The 23,435-nt window shown below is 42.2% G+C and overlaps 1 protein-coding gene across 1 annotated transcript in view; it reads left to right on the top strand.

Moving 5' to 3' along the window:
- pcdh1a (protocadherin 1a) overlaps positions 1 to 23,435 on the top strand; it is a 130,459-nt gene that overhangs the window by 70,397 nt on the left and 36,627 nt on the right. The window contains exon 3 of the mRNA XM_063013786.1: positions 9,864 to 10,083. Within this exon, the coding sequence (XP_062869856.1) occupies positions 9,864 to 10,083 (220 nt within the window). The remainder of the gene's footprint in view (positions 1 to 9,863; positions 10,084 to 23,435) is intronic.

A 23,435-nucleotide genomic window follows, 5' to 3' on the forward strand; every position in this document is an offset into this window, starting at 1 on the left:
GTGTGTGTTGTGCTAGTATGAGTAGATCAGACACAGCAGCGCTGCTGGAGTTTTTAAATACCATGTCCACTCACTGTCCACTCTGTTAGACACCCCTATCTAGTTGGTCCACCTTGTAGATGTAAAGTCAGAGATGATCGCTCATCTATTGCTGCTGTTTGAGTTGGTCATCTTCTAGACCTTCATCAGTGGTCACAGGGCGCTGCCCACGGGGCGCTGTTGGCTGGATATTTGTGGTTGGTGGACTATTCTCAGTCCAGCAGTGACAGTGATGTGTTTAAAAATTCTAGAAGCGCTGCTGTGTCTGATCCACTCATACCAGCACAACACACACTAACACACCACCACCATGTCAGTGTCACTGCAGTGCTAAGAATGATCCACCACCCAAATAATACCAGCTCTGTAGTGGTCCTGTGGGGGTCCTGACCATTGAAGAACAGCATAAAAGGGGGGGTAACAAAGCATGCAGAGAAACAGATGGACTACAGTCAATAATTGTAGAACTACAAAGTGCTTCTATATGGAAAGTGAAGCTGATAAAATGGATAGTGAGTGTAGAAACAAGAAACATATATACAGTGTATCACAAAAGTGAGTACACCCCTCACATTTCTGCAGATATTTAAGTATATCTTTTCATGGGACAACACTGACAAAATTACACTTTGACACAATGAAAAGTAGTCTGTGTGCAGCTTATATAACAGTGTAAATTTATTCTTCCCTCAAAATAACTCAATATACAGCCATTAATGTCTAAACCACCGGCAACAAAAGTGAGTACACCCCTAAGAGACTACACCCCTAAATGTCCAAATTGAGCACTGCTTGTCATTTTCCCTCCAAAATGTCATGTGATTTGTTAGTGTTACTAGGTCTCAGGTGTGCATAGGGAGCAGGTGTGTTCAATTTAGTAGTACAGCTCTCACACTCTCTCATACTGGTCACTGAAAGTTCCAACATGGCACCTCATGGCAAAGAACTCTCTGAGGATCTTAAAAGACGAATTGTTGCGCTACATGAAGATGGCCAAGGCTACAAGAAGATTGCCAACACCCTGAAACTGAGCTGCAGCACAGTGGCTAAGATCATCCAGCATTTTAAAAGAGCAGGGTCCACTCAGAACAGACCTCGCGTTGGTCGTCCAAAGAAGCTGAGTGCACGTGCTCAGCGTCACATCCAACTGCTGTTTTTGAAAGATAGGCGCAGGAGTGCTGTCAGCATTGCGGCAGAGATTGAAAAGGTGGGGGGTCAGCCTGTCAGTGCTCAGACCATACGCCGCACACTACATCAAATTGGTCTGCATGGCTGTCACCCCAGAAGGAAGCCTCTTCTGAAGTCTCTACACAAGAAAGCCCGCAAACAGTTTGCTGAAGACATGTCAACAAAGGACATGGATTACTGGAAGCATGTCCTATGGTCTGATGAGACCAAGATTAATTTGTTTGGTTCAGATGGTCTCAAGCATGTGTGGCGGCAATCAGGTGAGGAGTACAAAGATAAGTGTGTCATGCCTACAGTCAAGCATGGTGGTGGGAATGCCATGGTCTGGGGCTGCATGAGTGCAGCAGGTGTTGGGGAGTTACATTTCATTGAGGGACACATGAACTGCAATATGTACTGTGAAATACTGAAGCAGAGCATGATCCCCTCCCTCCGGAAACTGGGTCGCAGGGCAGTGTTCCAGCATGATAATGACCCCAAACACACCTCTAAGACGACCACTGCTTTATTGAAGAGGCTGAGGGTAAAGGTGATGGACTGGCCAAGCATGTTTCCAGACCTAAACCCAATAGAACATCTTTGGGGCATCCTCAAGCGGAAGGTGGAGGAGCGCAAAGTCTCGAATATCCGCCAGCTCCGTGATGTCGTCATGGAGGAGTGGAAAAGCATTCCAGTGGCAACCTGTGAAGCTCTGGTAAACTCCATGCCCAGGAGAGTTAAGGCAGTTCTGTGAAATAATGGTGGCCACACAAAATATTGACACTTCAGGAACTTTCACTAAGGGGTGTACTCACTTTTGTTGCCGGTGGTTTAGACATTAATGGCTGTATATTGAGTTATTTTGAGGGAAGAATAAATTTACACTGTTATATAAGCTGCACACAGACTACTTTTCATTGTGTCAAAGTGTAATTTTGTCAGTGTTGTCCCATGAAAAGATATACTTAAATATCTGCAGAAATGTGAGGGGTGTACTCACTTTTGTGATACACTGTATATATACACACCCACCACCACATAAATATATATTTATACAGTATATTTTAGCTGTTTGAGTCCATACTGTGATTATAAAAGCAGGGAAAGCTGCTTCTTTCCTGCATGATTTAGATAAATGGCTGAAGAAGGAGATTAAATGCACTTTATAATCTACTTTAGCAGCTGAATAATTGAATCTTTGGAGGCTCCTGCAGTGTTATACACATTCAACATCCTCCTCCTCTATATGGGATCTTGTAAGCAGACTTTCATTTGTAGAATGTGAAGTACAGGGGTATTGGAAAAGAACCCTGCAAGGATTTAGGTTCAATATTTATTTATAGTATTTTATTGGCTATTGTAATTGAATAGGAAATTTGCTAGATCTCTGAAAATGTATGGTTTTATAGACTGTGCATTGTTGGGTTAGCTGAAAATCATTCAGTGTTTTTTACAAGTCTTAAAGAAATTTAAAGGGGTGGAGGTAAAGCAGCACATGTGATCTTATAGCAAGTTATGTTAACATTTATTTTGGGGGGTTATGTTAAAAAGAAAAAGCTGCTGAGGGACCTGAGTAGAAAGGAAATCTGTATGGACGAGACTCCATAAAAGCAAAAACTGTCCAGGTTGAGGTAAACAATAGTCCTATAAGTGCTCCAGGTTTTATTGTGTTATATAGATTGATCTGAGCAGTCAGTCTAAAAGCCACTAATGAGTTCTTGTCTTTGTCTCTGATGGTAATGTTCTTGGTCTGGTCTTGGTCTCGTCATTAATGTTCTTGGTCTGGTCTTGGTCTCATCATTAATGTTCTTGGTCTGGTCTTGGTCTCAGTAATGTTCTTTGTCTGGTCTTGGTCTCGGTCATTAATGTTCTTGGTCTGGTCTTGGTCTTGGTTAGTAATGTTCTTGGTCTGGTCTTGGTCTCGGTTAGTAATGTTTTTGGTCTGGTCTTGGTCTCGGTTAATGTTCTTGGTCTGGTCTTGGTCTCAGTTAGTAATTTTCTTGGTCTGGTCTTGGTCTCGGTTAGTAATGTTCCTGGTCTTGGTCTCGGTTAGTAATGTTCTTGGTCTTGGTCTCGGTTAGTAAAGTTCCTGGTCTTGGTCTTGGTTAGTAATGTTCTTGGTCTGGTTTCGGTCTCGGTTAGTAATGTTCCTGGTCTTGGTCTCGGTTAGTAATGTTCCTGGTCTTGGTCTCGGTTAGTAATGTTCTTGGTCTGGTTTTGGTCTCGGTTAGTAATGTTCTTGGTCAGGTTTTGGTCTCGGTTAGTAATGTTCTTGGTCTGGTCTTGGTCTCGGTTAGTAATGTTCCTGGTCTTGGTCTCGGTTAGTAATGTTCCTGGTCTTGGTCTCGGTTAGTAATGTTCCTGGTCTTGGTCTCGGTTAGTAATGTTCTTGGTCTGGTTTTGGTCTCGGTTAGTAATGTTCTTGGTCTGGTTTTGGTCTCGGTTAGTAATGTTCCTGGTCTTGGTCTCGGTTAGTAATGTTCTTGGTTTGGTTTTGGTCTCGGTTAGTAATGTTCCTGGTCTTGGTCTTGGTTAGGAATGTTCCTGGTCTTGGTCTCGGTTAGTAATGTTCCTGGTCTTGGTCTCGGTTAGTAATGTTCTTGGTCTGGTTTTGGTCTCGGTTAGTAATGTTCCTGGTCTTGGTCTCGGTTAGTAATGTTCTTGGTCTTGGTCTCGGTTAGTAATGTTCCTGGTCTTGGTCTCGGTTAGTAATGTTCTTGGTCTGGTTTCGGTCTCGGTTAGTAATGTTCCTGGTCTTGGTCTCGGTTAGTAATGTTCCTGGTCTTGGTCTCGGTTAGTAATGTTCCTGGTCTTGGTCTCGGTTAGTAATGTTCTTGGTCTTGGCCTCGGTTAGTAATGTTCCTTGTCTTGGTCTCGGTTAGTAATGTTCTTGGTCTGGTTTCGGTCTCGGTTAGTAATGTTCCTGGTCTTGGTCTCGGTTAGTAATGTTCTTGGTCTTGGTCTCGGTTAGTAATGTTCCTGGTCTTGGTCTCGGTTAGTAATGTTCTTGGTCTTGGTCTCGGTTAGTAATGTTCCTGGTCTTGGTCTTGGTTAGTAATGTTCTTGGTCTGGTTTTGGTCTCGGTTAGTAATGTTCCTGGTCTTGGTCTCGGTTAGTAATGTTCCTGGTCTTGGTCTTGGTTAGTAATGTTCCTGGTCTTGGTCTCGGTTAGTAATGTTCCTGGTCTTGGTCTCGGTTAGTAATGTTCTTGGTCTGGTTTCGGTCTCGGTTAGTAATGTTCCTGGTCTTGGTCTCGGTTAGTAATGTTCCTGGTCTTGGTCTCGGTTAGTAATGTTCTTGGTCTTGGTCTCGGTTAGTAATGTTCCTGGTCTTGGTCTTGGTTAGTAATGTTCTTGGTCTGGTTTTGGTCTCGGTTAGTAATGTTCCTGGTCTTGGTCTCGGTTAGTAATGTTCCTGGTCTTGGTCTCGGTTAGTAATGTTCCTGGTCTTGGTCTCGGTTAGTAATGTTCTTGGTCTTGGTCTCGGTCTCGGTTAGTAATGTTCCTGGTCTTGGTCTTGGTTAGTAATGTTCTTGGTCTGGTTTTGGTCTCGGTTAGTAATGTTCCTGGTCTTGGTCTCGGTTAGTAATGTTCCTCGTCTTGGTCTTGGTTAGTAATGTTCTTGGTCTGGTTTCGGTCTCGGTTAGTAATGTTCTTGGTCTTGGTCTCGGTCATTAATGTTCTTGGTCTGGTTTTGGTCTCGGTTAGTAATGTTCCTGGTCTTGGTCTTGGTTAGTAATGTTCTTGGTCTGCTTTCGGTCTCGGTTAGTAATGTTCCTGGTCTTGGTCTCGGTTAGTAATGTTCCTGGTCTTGGTCTCGGTTAGTAATGTTCTTGGTCTTGGTCTCGGTTAGTAATGTTCCTGGTCTTGGTCTCGGTTAGTAATGTTCTTGGTCTTGGTCTCGGTTAGTAATGTTCCTGGTCTTGGTCTCGGTTAGTAATGTTCCTGGTCTTGGTCTCGGTCATTAATGTTCTTGGTCTGGTTTTGGTCTCGGTTAGTAATGTTCTTGGTCTGGTCTTGGTCTTGGTTAGTAATGTTCTTGGTCTGGTTTCGGTCTCGGTTAGTAATGTTCCTGGTCTTGGTCTCGGTTAGTATTGTTCCTGGTCTTGGTCTCGGTTAGTAATGTTCCTGGTCTTGGTCTCGGTTAGTAATGTTCTTGGTCTGGTTTTGGTCTTGGTTAGTAATGTTCCTGGTCTTGGTCTCGGTTAGTAATGTTCTTGGTCTGGTTTCGATCTCGGTTAGTAATGTTCCTGGTCTTGGTCTCGGTCATTAATGTTCTTGGTCTTGGTCTCGGTTAGTAATGTTCCTGGTTTTGGTCTCGGCCATTAATGTTCTTGGTCTTGGTCTCGGTTAGTAATGTTCCTGGTCTTGGTCTCGGTTAGTAATGTTCCTGGTCTTGGTCTCGGTCATTAATGTTCTTGGTCTGGTTTTGGTCTCGGTTAGTAATGTTCTTGGTCTGGTCTTGGTCTTGGTTAGTAATGTTCTTGGTCTGGTTTCGGTCTCGGTTAGTAATGTTCCTGGTCTTGGTCTCGGTTAGTAATGTTCCTGGTCTTGGTCTCGGTTAGTAATGTTCCTGGTCTTGGTCTCGGTTAGTAATGTTCTTGGTCTGGTTTTGGTCTTGGTTAGTAATGTTCCTGGTCTTGGTCTCGGTTAGTAATGTTCCTGGTCTTGGTCTCGGTTAGTAATGTTCTTGGTCTGGTTTCGGTCTCGGTTAGTAATGTTCCTGGTCTTGGTCTCGGTTAGTAATGTTCCTGGTCTTGGTCTCGGTTAGTAATGTTCCTGGTCTTGGTCTCGGTTAGTAATGTTTTTGGTCTGGTTTTGGTCTTGGTTAGTAATGTTCCTGGTCTTGGTCTCGGTTAGTAATGTTCCTGGTCTTGGTCTCGGTTAGTAATGTTCCTGGTCTTGGTCTCGGTTAGTAATGTTCTTGGTCTGGTTTTGGTCTTGGTTAGTAATGTTCCTGGTCTTGGTCTCGGTTAGTAATGTTCTTGGTCTTGGTCTCGGTTAGTAATGTTCCTGGTCTTGGTCTCGGTTAGTAATGTTCTTGGTCTTGGCCTCGGTTAGTAATGTTCCTGGTCTTGGTCTTGGTTAGTAATGTTCCTGGTCTTGGTCTCGGTTAGTAATGTTCCTGGTCTTGGTCTCGGTTAGTAATGTTCCTGGTCTTGGTCTCGGTTAGTAATGTTCTTGGTCTGGTTTTGGTCTTGGTTAGTAATGTTCCTGGTCTTGGTCTCGGTTAGTAATGTTCCTGGTCTTGGTCTCGGTTAGTAATGTTCCTGGTCTTGGTCTCGGTTAGTAATGTTCCTGGTCTTGGTCTCGGTTAGTAATGTTCCTGGTCTTGGCCTCGGTTAGTAATGTTCCTTGTCTTGGTCTCGGTTAGTAATGTTCTTGGTCTGGTTTCGGTCTCGGTTAGTAATGTTCCTGGTCTTGGTCTTGGTTAGTAATGTTCTTGGTCTGGTCTTGGTCTCGGTTAGTAATGTTCCTGGTCTTGGTCTCGGTTAGTAATGTTCTTGGTCTGGTTTCGGTCTCGGTTAGTAATGTTCCTGGTCTTGGTCTCGGTTAGTAATGTTCTTGGTCTGGTCTTGGTCTCGGTTAGTAATGTTCCTGGTCTTGGTCTCGGTTAGTAATGTTCCTGGTCTTGGTCTCGGTTAGTAATGTTCCTGGTCTTGGTCTCGGTTAGTAATGTTCTTGGTCTTGGCCTCGGTTAGTAATGTTCCTTGTCTTGGTCTCGGTTAGTAATGTTCCTGGTCTTGGTCTCGGTTAGTAATGTTCTTGGTCTGGTTTCGGTCTCGGTTAGTAATGTTCCTGGTCTTGGTCTCGGTTAGTAATGTTCTTGGTCTGGTTTCGGTCTCGGTTAGTAATGTTCCTGGTCTTGGTCTCGGTTAGTAATGTTCTTGGTCTGGTTTTGGTCTTGGTTAGTAATGTTCCTGGTCTTGGTCTCGGTTAGTAATGTTCTTGGTCTGGTTTCGATCTCGGTTAGTAATGTTCCTGGTCTTGGTCTCGGTCATTAATGTTCTTGGTCTGGTTTCGGTCTCGGTTAGTAATGTTCTTGGTCTTGATCTTGGTTCGTAATGTTCTGGGTCTTTTCTTAGTTGGTAATGTTCTTGTATTGGTCTCAGTTGGTAATGTTCTTTTTTAACTGGTTACCAGTGATGGTACCATTTCAGCTTTATTACAGATACATGAGTTGTGAAGGTTGGCAGTTAGCAATGCGGTGCTGCAGCACTGGATAAATAATTCTGTGTGTGTGACAGAGAGAGAGAGAGAGAGAGAGAGAGAGAGAGAGAGAGACGGATCCATTTTGACAATTTTTGATGGAGGTGGTTTTAGTGTTATAGCTGATCAGTGTATGATTTATTTCTTTAACAATGTGACTCTAAAAGCATTTCCTTTAGTTGGTGTATTAATTATAAAGGTGGAGAGTACTTTCTAAATAAGTGGTCACCCTGCATGTAAATAAATTACATCAACCAAAAAGTATGTTCATTTAAACACATGAGGATGCAGGTCACAGTTAATTTGCTTTGCATCAAGTTATCTAAATAAGCTTTGACCCATGATTTAGTAGGCACATAAGAAGTTGAGAAAAAAGAGAAACTGATGATGAGTTCATCTACTGCTTCTCCCTTCCGCCAAAATAAATTAAAAAAACCTGGTGTGACGTGACCCCTGCTTACAGATGAACAATTTAGTCCAAAATTCGATCTGAAGACTGTAAAGGCCACACTGCATAATTTATGTCATTATACTCATTAAACCATTTGGAGTCCTCACCTTGTGGACGGGTCATTGTTATCTTCAAGGAGACCAAAAAGTTCCAACCTTTTTAATTGATGCTATTCACATAGATCCAAACGCAGGTGTTACTTTAATCATGTTTCTATTAAAACCTCAGTGATCAAAAGTCAAGTAAGTTGGTGAATGTGTGAGCTACCATGGACTGAGGCTTGTTCATGCAGTATTTCCAGCCTGCATGTTGTGTTTCTGGGTGGCGCCGGCCTACTGCATATGGTGTATGTTATGCCTAGTTCACACTACACGATTTTTGCCCTGATTTTCGCTCGCCGACTGGTCGCCGCTAGATGTGGCAGCTCGGGAGCAACTCGGCGTTCGCTCGGCGATCTAAACTCTGCTCTCAATCGCTGTGTGTGAACTGCTCAACAACTCGATCTGAGCGAGATTGAGGAGAGATATCTAGCATGTTAAATATCTGGATCAGTTGGTTGCGAAAGGCAATAAGTGTGGTGAGGGGGATCATATAGTTTCTATCAGAATACGTCGGCACACACACAAGCTCTACAATATTTGTGAACTTATCGTCTACGCCAAACCATAATACCAACACTGCATTACAAAAAACATTTATTAACCTCCAACTCACTATAGAACAAAACAATCCATGCTGGTCGTGTTGCCAAATCCACTTGTATTCATTTATTTTTCTCTTTGATTTTTACAAACAACTTTGATCGCTCGCTACTTGTTGATGTGGATTTTTGGACGTGGTGTCATTAAATTCCTCGTCACTTCTCACATTTGTTTTCGTGACAAAACATAATTAGGGAGACCAGAGAAGCTCGCCTGCGATTCCAGTTGCTGATAGATCATGTAGTGTGAAACCCCCTATCACCGATCAGTCCTGTAGTGTGAAAGCCACACCGACTTGAAAGACTCCCGATTACAAGAGATCCAGTCGTGTAGTGTGAACTGTACAGCGACCTGGCGACTTGGAAAGTCGTGTAGTGTGAACTTGGCATCAGAAGGAACGTTTGTAGGTGTTTTTGGCTCTGTGGACGTTTTCCCAAGTATATTGACTGTCTGGTGTTTGGCTCAAGTGTTTGTTCTCAACTTTCTCAAATGGAACAGGCCTATATTACACTGTACATTTATCCTGAACACATCAGTAATGGGAGATAATATTCAGACCGACAGATAAATACAGGATTAAATAAATAAATAAGCACTATAAAATGGTTATGGAGAGAAAAGCTGAAAGAACTTTGGCTTGGTGGTGTAATGTGTAGCCACCCCCCTTCCTCCCCCCAGAAAATAAAGTTGGTCCTGATGAAGAATGTGCCGGTAATGGCACTCCTATGTGTTTAAAGTGCCTGTATTAATGGTGCTTTTGTGCAAAAATGCTTTTCCTAATGGCTCTAATTCCTGCTTTACTCCAATTCCTGCTCTGAAATAAATGTTTGCAATTCACTTGTGTATATAGATGTGTGTGTGTGTGTGTGTGTGCGTCCTGTTTTGTGCTATTGATCCCCACCTGCTCTCAGCATAATGGGAACTAATGCAGCAGGAAAAAAACATTTTTTGGCACAATCAGTGATATTCAGTTTTATAAAGTGTGCATGTGTGAGGTCATGCATGTATACACACCCATGGCTCATTCGAAGACCGAGGTCATCTTCACAGAAAATCTAATTAAGTTTTTCACACTGTTTAGCTGTGCATCAATGGTACCCTTTGCTAACGGCGGAAAGAAAACATTTCCTCATTAGTTATCATTAGTTACCCTTCTAAAATGTGCACGCTGAAAAAGTCTCCACGAATGTGATTACAAATTTGGTGGTCAATTAGCCCAGTTAGGCAGCCCGAAGTTAAAATCGGATGGTAATTAGCTCGTCATGACCCGAGGGTCTGCTCCTTTCTGCTTTGCAGCTGCCTCATCGCAGAGTGACGTTCTCCACAGCCAATCCGGTCCAGGATGCCCAGGATTCATCTCAGCAGAGCTACTATGATAGTGGCCTTGAGGAGTCGGAGACACCCAGCAGCAAGAGCTCTTCGGGACCCCGTCTTGGCCCACTGGCCCTGCCCGAGGAACACTACGAGAGGACCACCCCGGACGGCAGCATTGGAGAGATGGAGCACCCTGAGAATGGTAAGAGACACGTCTGTGTCCTTTTGTATTCATACATACATACATACATACATACATACATACAGTATAAACACGCACATCAGGACCTTATTATTTTACTTTTAAATCCATTATGTTGCACTATGCTTCAACATTTGGGCAAAGCACTTCCTATTTCAGCATGAGTGGACCTCTGTGCTCAAATCAAGGTTCATAAAAGCATGGTTAACAGGTATGTTGTGAAGTGATCCCAGTGGCATTCACACTGCCCTGACCCCAATTCTACTGAATACCTGTGGAGTGATTTAGTATGGGGCAGCACGGTGGCTCAGTGGGTAGCACTGTCGCCTCACAGCAAGATGGTCCTGGGTTCAATCCCCAGGCGGGGCGGTCCGGGTCCTTACTGTGTGGGGTTTGCTTGTTCTCCCCGTGTCTGCGTGGGTTTCCTCCGGGAGCTCCGGTTTCCTCCCACAGTCCAAAAACATGCAGTCAGGTTAATTGGAGACACTTAATTGCCCTATAGGTAAATGTGTGTGTGTGCCCTGCGATGGACTGGCGCCCAGTCCAGGGTGTTACTGTGTGCCTTGCACCCATTGAAAAGCTGAGATAGGCTCCAGCATTCAAGCGACTCTAATTGGATAATTTGATAATTGGATAATTGGACATTTTGAAATAAAATGACCAGCAAGCTTACGGGTAGATGTCCATATACTTCTGCCCAGACACTGTTTTTAGTACTGTTACATTTAGATTTAGTAAGTGCGTAATAATATCATGATTAATATTTACTACATAAACACTTCAAAAGTTTGAACACACCTGATGAAGTGCTCCAAATGCACTGCAGGTGATAAGATCACCCAACAATGCTGTTTTGTTTACAAAACTGTTGTTCATACAAAATAAGTTGCATTTCCCCCCAATTTTTCTACTAATTTAGTCATATCCAATTACCCGATTCCATTACGCTTCCTCTCTACTGATCTGACTAAGGAGAGCCATGACTAACACGCCCCCTCTGACAACGGTGCAGTATCCGACTGCATTTTTTCACCTGCAGGAGGTGAGTTCACATGTGGATCAGCTTTGTGTACGGAGAGACACACCCTGATCCCCATTATCCCTCGTCTCTGTGCAGGCACCATCAACCAGCCAGCAGAGGCCGTAATTGCATCCGTTATGAGGAATCTCCTCTGGCACCCTCTTCTGAACAACAGCCAATCATTGTTCGTGTTGGTGCCCTGCCTGCCGTATGGCAGAGCTGAGATTCGAATCGACGAGTTAGAGATGTCAGCTTTACATTTACGGCATTTAGCGGACGCTTTTATCCAAAGCGACTTACAGTACTGTGACAGTATACAGTCTAAGCAATTGAGGGTTAAGGGCCTTGTTTAAGGGCCCAACAGTGGGAACCTGGCAATGGTGGGGCTTGAACCGGCAACCTCCTGATTACTAGTCCAGTACCTTAACCACTAGGCTACAACTGCCCCTTCAACCAAGTTTAACTCGTCAGACTGAGACAAACTGAGAGCAGCTTCAAATAGAGCAGGGCAGCCACTCCACCTACTGACACAGACCGTGCCCAACATGGATCCATGAATGGAGCTCGCATATAAGAGGCTTACCGATGGTTCAGTCACAATGGCCAAAAAGTTGAGGCCAAAAGAGTTCTTTTGAAGGAAGAAAAACATTGATTGACATTTGCACCAGTGGAAAACTGGACCGGCCCGAGCATGGTATCACGGTTGAAATGCAAAAACTGCAGGTTTCCAACAAAAAAATCTGTGGGGAGGAAACAGTGATAAATCATCTGCATCATAGTGGCATGGCAGATGGGCATGATTCTGTTACAGACGCCCCTTGTCGATCTCTGTAGCATGTGGGCCCGTTATGTCTACACAGTATTTTATAGTTTTGGTGTCTGCAGTGGCAAATTGAGCAACAAAGGTACAAGTCTGTAGCAACAAACATGTAAAGTGAATTAATGAAAGTACCACTACAACCACTACGGTTATTCAATAACCTTGTTTTTTGGTATTTGAGATGCACTACATGGACAAAAGTATGTGTGTTTTAGCCCCAACAATTGCTAACAGGGGTAATAAATTAACTATATAAAGGAAAGTATATGTTTTTAACTTTGCAGCAACAGTTTTTAACTTCATACTTCAAAATATGAATAGAAAGAGTGTTTTTTATGCAGAAAAAAACTAAATCACTAGGCAAAAGTATTCAGACACTCACTTTCTTAAGCACTTAGCCAATCAGGGTTGCCCAGCTTTTCAATGGGCGCAAGGCACACAGTAACACCCTGGACGGGACGCCAGTCCATCGCAGGGCAGACACATACACACACACACACACACACATTCACCTATAGGACAATTCAGTGTCTCCAGTTAACCTGACTGCATGTTTTTGGACTGTGGGAGGAAACCAGAGCTCCCGGAGGAAACCCACGCAGACACGGGGAGAACATGCAAACTCCGCACAGAAAGGACCCGGCCCGCCTCGCTGGGATCGTACCCAGGACCTTCCTGCTGTGAGACAACAGTGCTACCCACCGAGCCACCGTGCTGCCCAGGCGAAGTATTCAGACACTCTAAATAAATTAAAAAAAATTTTTTTTACTTTTTTGCAAAGTGGATGTTGCCAATAAGAGCAACTTTGGCCCATTCCTCTTTACAAATCATTTTCCGTTCTCCAAACCTACGAGGGTTCCTTTGAGGACTTAAATTGAGGGCAATTTTTAAATCCTTTATATAGATCCTTATAAATAAAGAGATTAAAGTCAGAAGACTAGGAAGGCCATGCAGGTACCTTGAACATTTTTTAGCAACCAGTCAGAGTTATTTTGAAAGCGTTCTTTGTTCTGTTTCCTCCCAATCACAAATCCACATCTCAGTGGTTTCCTGACTCCCTGACGAATATGCTAATTAAATCACCATGGCTAATATGGCTTTCCAGTAAACCAGATAAACCTGCAGCTGGCCTGTCCAGAAAACAATGTGCTTCATACATAAGCACCCTGGCTTTTAACAAAGCTAGTGCTAAAAATGTATTTCCTTCTCTTCTATTTATCTGTCATAAGCATGCGCTAATGAGCACTTGCTAAAGCCAGCACACTGCAGAGTTTCTCTTGGCGTCTCCTGAGCTTTACAAAGTGCATTTGTGTAGCGGTTTTTCTGGGAGGAATCATCCTGACAGCTGCTTCTGTGCTCAGACTATTTTTTTCTGTAAATCCTTTTCTGTACCATTTCATCTCCATTACAGCCTCTGGTTTTTCTAATACCATTATATTTTCCACGCTTTAGCTTTTTCTCCATTAGCATGGCTAAGCGTAATTGTTTTGCGGGTGCTTTCTGGGCAGAATTAGCAAGCTTTCTTGTTAGCGTTTCAACTCGAAAACATGCACTATTCTCTGCACGTGACATTTTAACATTCTTTGTAGAACAAGGCATTCCACTGTCTTCACAAAAGGATTTATCTTCAGAAGAGAAAGTAGAAACCGCACGTCTTCTGTTCCCCAATTCCTAATTTTCTTCTGTAGCATGTATAAGGTCCTTCTCTTCTACTTTGTCCAGCAACTTCAAGAAACTAAATATAATTAAACCCTCAGATGCAAACAAAAATTGAACATTACCTTCATTCATTCATTCATTCATTCATTTTCTTATCCTCTTATCTAATTAGGGCCGTGGGGAGGGGTGCTGGATCCTATCCCAGCTTTTCAATAGGCGCAAGGCACACAGTAACACCCTGGACGGGACGCCAGACCATCGCAGGGCAGACACACATACACATACACACTCACCCATTCACTTATAGGGCAATTCAGTGTCTCCAATTAGTGTCTCCTGACTGCATGTTTTTGGACTGTGGGAGGAAACCGGAGCTCCCGGAGGAAACCCACGCAGACACGGGGAGAACATGCAAGCTCCGCACAGAACCCAGACCCGGACCGCCCCGCCTGGGGATCGAACCCAGGACCTTCTTGCTGTGAGGCGACAGTGCTACCCACTGAGCCACTGTGCCGCCCACATTTCCTTCATAAAATAAAATAAAAAAATTACATCACTAAACAAAACAAGATTTTAAACAAAGGGATTGATAATAAAATCAACACATTTTCATTTCATTTTTATCACTGTGTAGCCAAGTTATGGTTGTGATGGGCCCTGTTTCACCGAGAAACACTGCAAGGTTTCAGCCATCCCCTCCCCCCAAACATTTACACTAATATCTGTGTAGACACCTGGCCGATAGCACTGCTGAGATTCAAACCCAAATCTTAGCGATGTGTTAGAGTACATTACCACCTAAACATTTCTAAAAGACATTTTGAAGCATAAATAAAGTTTTAAACCCTTAAAGTTTCTACAGGAACACTGCACCAGGATCTACGGGTATTTTAGAAAAACTAAAGGGAAAAAAATTAAATGTTAGTCTAAAAATTGTTACAAAGGCCCTAGGACTCCACTGCACCACAATGAGAGCTATTATCTCCAAATAAGAGAAAACTTCTTAAATCCACCCAGGAGTGATGACCTGCTAAAAAGATCCCAGAAAACAAAGAACCTCAACTGTCTCTAACCTCAGTGTTTGTGACTTCAAAAAAATAAAAAAGACACAGACACCACTACTACTATGGAGAAAGCTCATTGTTAATTTAGCATATATAAAAAAAATCGACCTGAATTACCCCCAAACCGTCTGTCCTATGGACAGATGAATCAAAGTAAGATTTCAGAGCATTTTGTTGCATCTAAGGTTCAATTAGCTGAGATAACTTGTTAAAGCTAGTTTGTTTTGTTTATTATTTTACTATGATTTAAATTTTTTTCCTCATATTTGCAGTAAGGCTGGCACCGATCCGATACTCGGTATCGGTATCGGTCTGATATTGACCCAAACCACTGGATCGGATACCGAAAGGAAAAAAACGTATAACCGATCCGATACTGTTGCTTAATGTAAATAACACTTAATGTAAATAACACTTAATGTAAATAACACTTAATGTAAATAAGTCCATTGTTTGTGTGTAAAGCAAATAACACACGAAGATACAGTACATTCCAACAGAGCCCCGTTTATTGCCACTCACGCTTGATGACATCATTAACATGTGCCACTGATATACAACTCATCCACAACAGCCATTCAGAAATTAAAACACACTGATCTACTTACACTTTTAGCCTTTTTTTGTTTTTGTATAGTTGTTTTTTTTTTTTTTTAATAATTTAGCGGGTCCAATTTTCATCCCATCAGTCAATCTCTCATTATACCGGTTCCTGCTCCTGATTGGGGGCTGACGAGGCCGTTCCACGCCTCCTCCGATACGTGCACAGCCAATCGACCGTCTTATCACCCACACTTGACGAGTGGAGCGCGTCAGAGTACTGTGCACGGAGGATCACACACTCCACCGCACCCCCTCCCGTCTCCATGCAGGCGCCACCGACCAGCCAGCAGAGGGCGCCACCGCCCCATTCCTGAGAGAGTATACCCTCCGGTCCCGCCCCCCCCACCTGAACAACAGGCCAATTTGTTGTTCATATAGCCGCCCAGCCTTTCGACCGGTGAAGGTAGAGCTGGATTCGAAACGACGCTCTTTCGACATCCAGCTCTGGTTGCAGCGCGTGTTTTTACCGCTGCGCCACCTGTGCGGCTACACTTTTAGCATTTTAAAAAGTCATCTACTACTGCCACATCTAAAAACACTGTTTAAACACAATAAACGATACATCGTTTACCTGAGATCTTGTCCCGGCTTGGAGATCTCTCACATCCTCAACGATTAATCCATCAGTGTTATGAAATAAAACAAACTACACAGTTTCCTGTTTAGCCACAGATGTCCTCTTCAAAATCCAGCAGGGTTTAATCATCTAAAAACGTGACAGAACTTTAACGGAAAATCTCAACCAAACTCTGCGTCAATTCTAATTGGTCCATCGCGTTTGATTGACATCAACATTTTCCAACTGTAGACACTTTTGTTAAACAAGCCAAAAATGCTGCTAAATGTTGTGTGTAAAAGTGAAAATAAGAACAGCTGTTGTACATCATACATAAGTGTGATGTTGTAGGTTCTGTATTTATTTATTTACAATATTAGTTTTACAGTCTGAGCATTGTTATTTAGATAGCTAGTTTAACCATGGTGCATTGAGACATGTATTATTACTGCTTAGTTGTTTGAGAGGAGAAATGATGATACTCAAATTGCAGTATCGGTATCGGACATAAAACAGTGGTATCGAGCCAGCCCTAATTTCCAGCAGCAGTCACGACAGGATCTTTGGTTTTTGACAGAGTTTGATCTGAAAGTGAGGGGAGTTGACAGCAGTGCAGAACCCCCGCTGGCCAAGCACGTAGGGTGGCTAATTTGGGAGAATATACTGTTAAGCTGAGGTAGACCTAATTAAAGGTGGCTTTCACCTCGGGGAGATCATGAGAAGAGAAGAGGCCTCGGTTAAATCCAGACAGGCGAGGCAGAAGACGTCACCTGTAGCGCTTCCTCCACCTGCTTATTTGTCGGTGCGTAAATGTGAGTGGCAAGGTGGCAGCCAGCGCTGGCAGAGGCTTATTGTTCACCGGCGGGCGGATGATTGATGGGTGCAGGGACATGGGCGCGAGGGGGAGGGGCTGAGCCGGCATGTGTCGTGCCGTGTTTAAGGAAGCAGTGTGTGATCCCTGCTTGAGTGCAATGTCCCATGGCACAAACAGCACCAACGATTCGTAATGCACTCTGGCTTTTTGCTTGTGTGAAATCTCCATGCGCCGCTGACCCCTGACAGAAGTGTTTTGTGGTTCATGAAGCTCACTGTTGAGTAGAACTCCACATTTTTGTGTATAAGACATAAGACAACGTACCCTTTGTTGTATTGAAAAATTTTGGGGTTTTTTTCTGTTAAGGCCTGTAAGAGATGCAACTGCTGCCTAATTTTGTTTTTGCTGGTTGTTCCACTGCACTCAATATTTTTTTACGTTCATTCATTCGTTCATTCATTTTCTTATTTGCTTATCCAATTAGGCTCACGGGGTGAGGTGGGGTGGGGGTGCTGGTCCATCTCAGGGCAGACACATACACGCACACACACACACCCATTCACCTATAGGGCAATTCAGTGCCTCCAATTAACCTGACTGCATGCCTGACTGTGGGAGGAAACCAGAGCTCCTGGAGGAAACCCACACAGACACAGGGAGAACATGCAAACTCCGCACAGAAAGGACCCGGACCGGACCGCCCCGCCTGGGGATTAAACCCAGGACCTTCTTGCTATGAGGCGACAGTGCTACCCACTAAGCCACCGTGCCGCCCAATTTTCTTACAGTAAATTAAAAGAAGTTTTATCTATTTAACAAAAGCACTATGAATAAACATGATGTGGTTAACGTGGTGCATATCATGTTTTTTTCTTTGTGCAATAGATGTTCATGATATATAGACTTCTGTTTTCCTGCTACTGTAACAGCACACTATCCTCCCAGTATCTATCTCCCATCTATCTATGTATACTTGTGAACCCTAAATATGCCCTAAACCCTTCCAGCGATCCTGCTTCCTGTGGTAGCAAAACTCCTAGCCTGAGCATATGGATTCAGTGGACCCCTGTTGATAGCTTCTAGCATCTATTTAGCATCTATTCGCTACACTACATTTAATGCATCGATCCTCTTGAACTGCTCTCTTGGTAAATCCAAACAGCTCAGGCATTGGTTGGGATAATGGGATCATTGGGATTTAGAGCAGCTATCCACCCTTCGACATGTTTTCTGGAGGTGGGAGAAATCCACAAAGGACAGTGTCAGAATACACAGTGCATCACAGTTGCAGGGCTGTTTTGGCAGCAAAAGGGGGACCAACACAGTATTAGTAAGTTGGTCATAATGTTATTCCTGATCACTGTATATGAACACTTCTTTTTATTCCTAAGTGTTTCAGTTTTACTTACATGCCTTAAACTTTATTGCTACAGGTTAAGAAAAGCCATTTTCTCTTTTAATATAACTGTACCCATGTGTACAAAGTAAGGAAAACAATGCATTCTGTATTACTGCCCATGAGTTAGCAATAAAATGTCCAACGAGCTCATGATGAGGGGTTCAAATTCTTATTATAGATATAAATATAAAGTGCAACTTCTTTACAGATGTCTGATGCTCCCATGAAACAAACCATTTCATAGTATGTTAATTGACTTTGAGCCTTATAAACTACATACACTTAATGCGTCCAATTAAAATAAAGTGCATTTCCTGGTATGTAGAGAGATGTAAACACCACAGTTATTAATACTGATTTTTTTTTCTAGACTTTATATAAGCAGATCCTTTAATGCATAAACGAACAGGGATTTACTCAGAAAGATTTGCTCTCTCGGATCGGATACTAGAAGATCGGAAGGTTGTCTATAAAACGTTCAATAAACTATTGATTATGTTAAGTGCAGCAGTTTGGTGCTCAGCCTTGTTAAATCTACCAGGCCTTTGTTCCGACTCTAATCACATCCAGTCACCTCTGATATTCCTAACACATTGATTAGCTGGATTAGACTAAAATCAGATAGAAACTTTGTTAGAAATCGCATCTGAATGAGTAAAAGGGAGTGATCCTGCCGTCAGCAATTATACAATCACATCCAAACAGTGCAGCAACAAATCAATCACATTGTAGATTCAAATATAGTTAGTAATGAAGTTCTATTGATGGCTGGGGTTGCAGTGTTGCTCCAGTGCGAGAGAATTCGGTTAAACTCGCATACAGGCACTTTGCTAATTACAGCCAGATTTAATACTGAAGTTCTCCAAGAAGAGTTTTAAAAGATTTGAACTTCAGCCACTAATTGGGTTATTGTTTTCTCTGCTATTTAGTTTGTTCCATCCTCGCCTCTCGTTACTGTCTGTTTTACATCATTTAAGAAAAACAAAATCAGTGAATGGCTTTTAATGTTATCTGCAACTCTCCTTGCTTTGTGACTGAAATCCTCCACTGCAGGGGTCACCAACCTTTTCGAGACCGAGAGCTACTTCAGGGGTATTGAATAATACGAAGGGCTACTTGTTTGATACGTGTTTGATACAAACTTCCTGAATAACATAAAGTTGCATGGTTCACTGTTACTGATATTATTATTATTATGATTATTATTATTATACTGTATATTATTATAAATATTCATATATATGAAGAGACTGTCTGATCACATGTTAATGTTAATGATTCCTCAGAAAAATTATTAACAACGATTTACCACTGATATACACTATATTGCCAAAAGTATTCACTCACCCATCCAAATCATTGAATTCAGGTGTTCCAATCACTTCCATGGCCACAGGTGTATAAAACCAATCACCTATGCATGCAGACTGCTTCTACAAACGTTAGTGAAAGAATGGGTCGCTCTCAGGAGCTCAGGGAATTCCAGCGTGGTATTGTGATAGGATGCCACCTGTGCAACAAGTCCAGTCGTGAAATTTCCTCGCTACTAAATATTCCACATTCAACTGTCAGTGGTATTATAACAAAGTGGAAGTGATTGGGAACGACAGCAACTCAGCTATGAAGTGGTAGGCCATGAAGTGGAGTACTGACCTCAACCCGATAGAACACCTTTGGGATGAATTAGAGCGGAGACTGTGAGCCGGGTCTTTCCGTCCAACATCAGTGTCTGACCTCACAAATGCGCTTCTGGAAGAATGGTCAGAAATAGCCATAAACACACTCCTAAACCTTGTGGAAAGCCTATACAGAAGAGTTGAAGCTGTTATAGCTGCAAAGGGTGGGCTGACATCATATTAAACCCTTTGGATTAAGAATGGGAGTCACTCAAGTTCATATGCGTGTGAATGCAGACGAGCGAATACTTTTGGCAATATAGTGTATCTCTATTAATCTAAATCTGTTTCAATATTTGAACGTCAGAGATGTTACATCTCTGATATTTTTGTAAATATATTTCTTGACAGTTTTGTATGAATGAGCACATTAGCAGCATTTTGATCAAAATCACACTTTTTTTTCTTTACAAATGATCATCACTTCTGTACCATTTTTTTAAGGAAATCACGTCTTCAAATCATGTCCTGTTTGTACTTATCACTTCCTTTGCAACATTTTAGAACAAATTATGAACTCGGTCCCATGTTTGTACAAATTATTAGTTATGTACGATTTAAAAAAGCTGCAATGTACTGCGATGTACATGTGATGATTTTTGTGAGACGTACTGAAGTGTCTCTCCACATTCCTCCCAATCATTGTGAAAATATTGAGTTTTCTTTCGCTTTACTTGTATGTTTTTTCATTATTATTTTTTCGGGGTAAAACCTGCATCTCGCTCCACATCGTAGCTGCGCATGCGTAGCTTGCTTGTCTCAGCGTTATGCGCACGATATAAAACTCCGCACCCAGACAAGATCAGAGCTCATATAAACATACAGCATTTTTGTTTTTAAATGTTATATTCAGTATTGTCATTTTCAAATCTACATCAATGCAGGTGTTACTGATTTAAAAAGAACAGCAACACAAATAAAATTTTTAGACAGAGCTCTATGGTCACTACTATTTTAGAACATGCCCTGCGGGCGACTCTCGTGGTCCCTGCTGGCGACCAGGTGCCCGCGGGCACCGTGTTGGTGACCCCTGCTCCAAAGCATTTAGCCTATCATGCCTGTATGTCGACACCTGACTGGCAATATGCAAGTGGGGAAAGCTTAAAGATAAAGCTCTTACAGAAAAGAAAGAAACAGAAGGTACATAAATGTTGAGGTGTGTGGGTGACATTTTCAGGTTGCCCAAAATTTCTATTGACTGGGTAAGTGGACCACGTAATGGCTTAGATATGTCTCTCTAAACCACCATCAACCAACAAACTATCAGAGATATTAATCACTGAGCTTCTCCTAACATAGAACACAAAGACGCTTCTATTTAACTACATGAAAAGCTATTCAGCGTTCAGTAGTCTTGTTCTATTTACACAGTGGATTTGATGATTTTTATAAAGAATGAGATTTATAAGGAATAAAGCGTTATATTTGATTGAAGATCAAGTTTTTATTCTCACACTTGGGTCCCACTTAAAAACGGTCCAATCGTCTTGAAAAGGCATAAAGAAAATTGTCTGATCTCGGAACGTCAGAGAAACTTCAGAAACACTTATGATCTTTACAGAGAAGAAAAATCCATCACACCAGTCTAAAGCTCACATGGAAACAATAATATTTATATACGTCTAGTCTGGTTTGATGTAATTCTGAATAAAACAGTGTTAAAAAGAGATCAAATGATTAGCTGTTTAATAATCAGTTATATTATCTACAAATGCTGCAGTTAGGAATGCTAATGCTTCATTATAATTTTTTACCGTCATCAGTAATAATTATATATTAACTGAAAAGCACAAAGCTAAATTAATTAATAAAAAAAAACACTTTTGTGTGGTGCTGCAGTCTAATAAGCTAGTCCAGACCAGAATAATTGTGTTTACTGAAAACCCGACAAGGCTTATAAAGGCTGGATGGTCTGGAACGACCAGATGGTTATTTGCCGCCTTGGCTGCAACAGCAATTCCTGCTTTCTGGTCGAGGCACTGGCAGTAGTGGCTGAGGAATGCTAAGAAAGTAGCGTGGTCCTCCATATGTGCTAAAGCCCTCAGTAAGAATTCGTTACTAGCCAGATGCAGCCGATGGCTTCACACATGTCGGAGGGGGCATGTGCCAGCCTGCAGTCCTTCTTGGCCAAAGCAGGTGTTGTGGAACTGGCACTGTTATTAGTAGGGATGTAACGATGCACCACAAGACAGTTAAAAATCAATTCACATGTGTAACGATTCAAATCGGTTTACATGTATAATGAATCAATATTCACTTTAAACAGCAGAGGGCACTGGTGCTATTCACCTCGCCTGGTTGAGGTCACTACAGGGTTGCCAGGTTCAGAATTTTCCAGCCAAATGTATTTATGTGAGGATACTTTCTTTATTTGTATTGTTCATTTATTTATTTAATGTGGGATTGTTTTAAATTTCATTTCAGTTTTTTTTTTACCTATCTCAGAAACAAAAGGACATTCATTATTTAGATAAATAAAAGATACGCACAAATACAGTATTTTATTTATTTTTTTGAGAGAAATAATAAAAGGAAACTTATCATTTGTCTTCAATTTCATTTTGTTTAAAAAATTGGGAAATAAATCATATCGTGAACCAAATATCGGGAATTGCATCGCGGGTAGAGTGTATTGTTACATCCCTATTTATTAGTATTAGTATTGTTTACATTTTAGGCCAGTATAGGCCAGTATCTTAACCGCTAGGCCACAACTGTCCATTGTTAATACTAGTATTAGTATTATTATTAGTAGTATAATGAGTCGAAATCGAGACACTAAAAATCCCCCTGCTTAAGGTTTAAATGACCAAATTAATCGAACAAAGAGTTCAAAGACAAAACTCGAGTATTAGCAGCCGATTGTATGAACACAAGTATGTAAACACTTGACCTTAAGCATGTAGGACAGCCTGTTCCTGAACAATGAGCGTTTATATGCAGCCCCCCTCCCCACCACCACTCTTGATACTATAACAACCTTCAATCTTCTGTAACAAGAACGTATTGCCTGTCTTTGTTCGCAGCGGCACTAATTCAACTGCCAGTGAGCTAGTCACATGCGTTCCAAGACCACAGATTTAATACAAACAATGAAAAGCTTCTACCATCTTCTAGCGATTTTGTCTTCAACATACAAATCAGTCCGATTATCACAGTGTAAAGTAGGCTTAAGTCAGTTGGTGAGTGTGTGATGCCCTGTATTGGACTGGCACATTGTCCAGGGTGCATTCTGACCCTGCAATCTGTGTGTTCGGGAATAGTCCATACACACCGTGAGCCTGATTGGGGTTGAGCAGTTCCTGAAGATGACTGGCTGACTGAATTCATTTATTAATACAGTTTACAAAAACAGCAGAACACCAGTGCATTCTGTGGCATCTGCTAAAATTCTCTTGTGAATTTAATTCTACATTCAGCTATTTTTGCTTAGTGAAGATAACGTAAGTCTGGAATGCACCTCATGTCCTCGAAAATCACAGTATTATGTAACATGGACGTATGTGACAGCAGTGACGCAGTCATGGTGACGTGAGTGCCTCCGCACAGGTACCCCAACCAGTTCAGCAAACATCCACTTCAGCAGCGGCAGAGCATCACATGCTGTTGCCATAGTAGCAGTGTGATAAGCTTTTGATCCTGGATCACAATGATGTATGATGTTATACTGTAGTAAACTGGAGAAGTGACGGATGGTAGAGGGTCTCACACGCACAGGAAATCCCTCAGTCCTTTTCAAA

This window comes from Trichomycterus rosablanca, chromosome 18, assembly GCF_030014385.1.
Source record: "Trichomycterus rosablanca isolate fTriRos1 chromosome 18, fTriRos1.hap1, whole genome shotgun sequence".
NCBI lineage: Eukaryota > Metazoa > Chordata > Actinopteri > Siluriformes > Trichomycteridae > Trichomycterus > Trichomycterus rosablanca.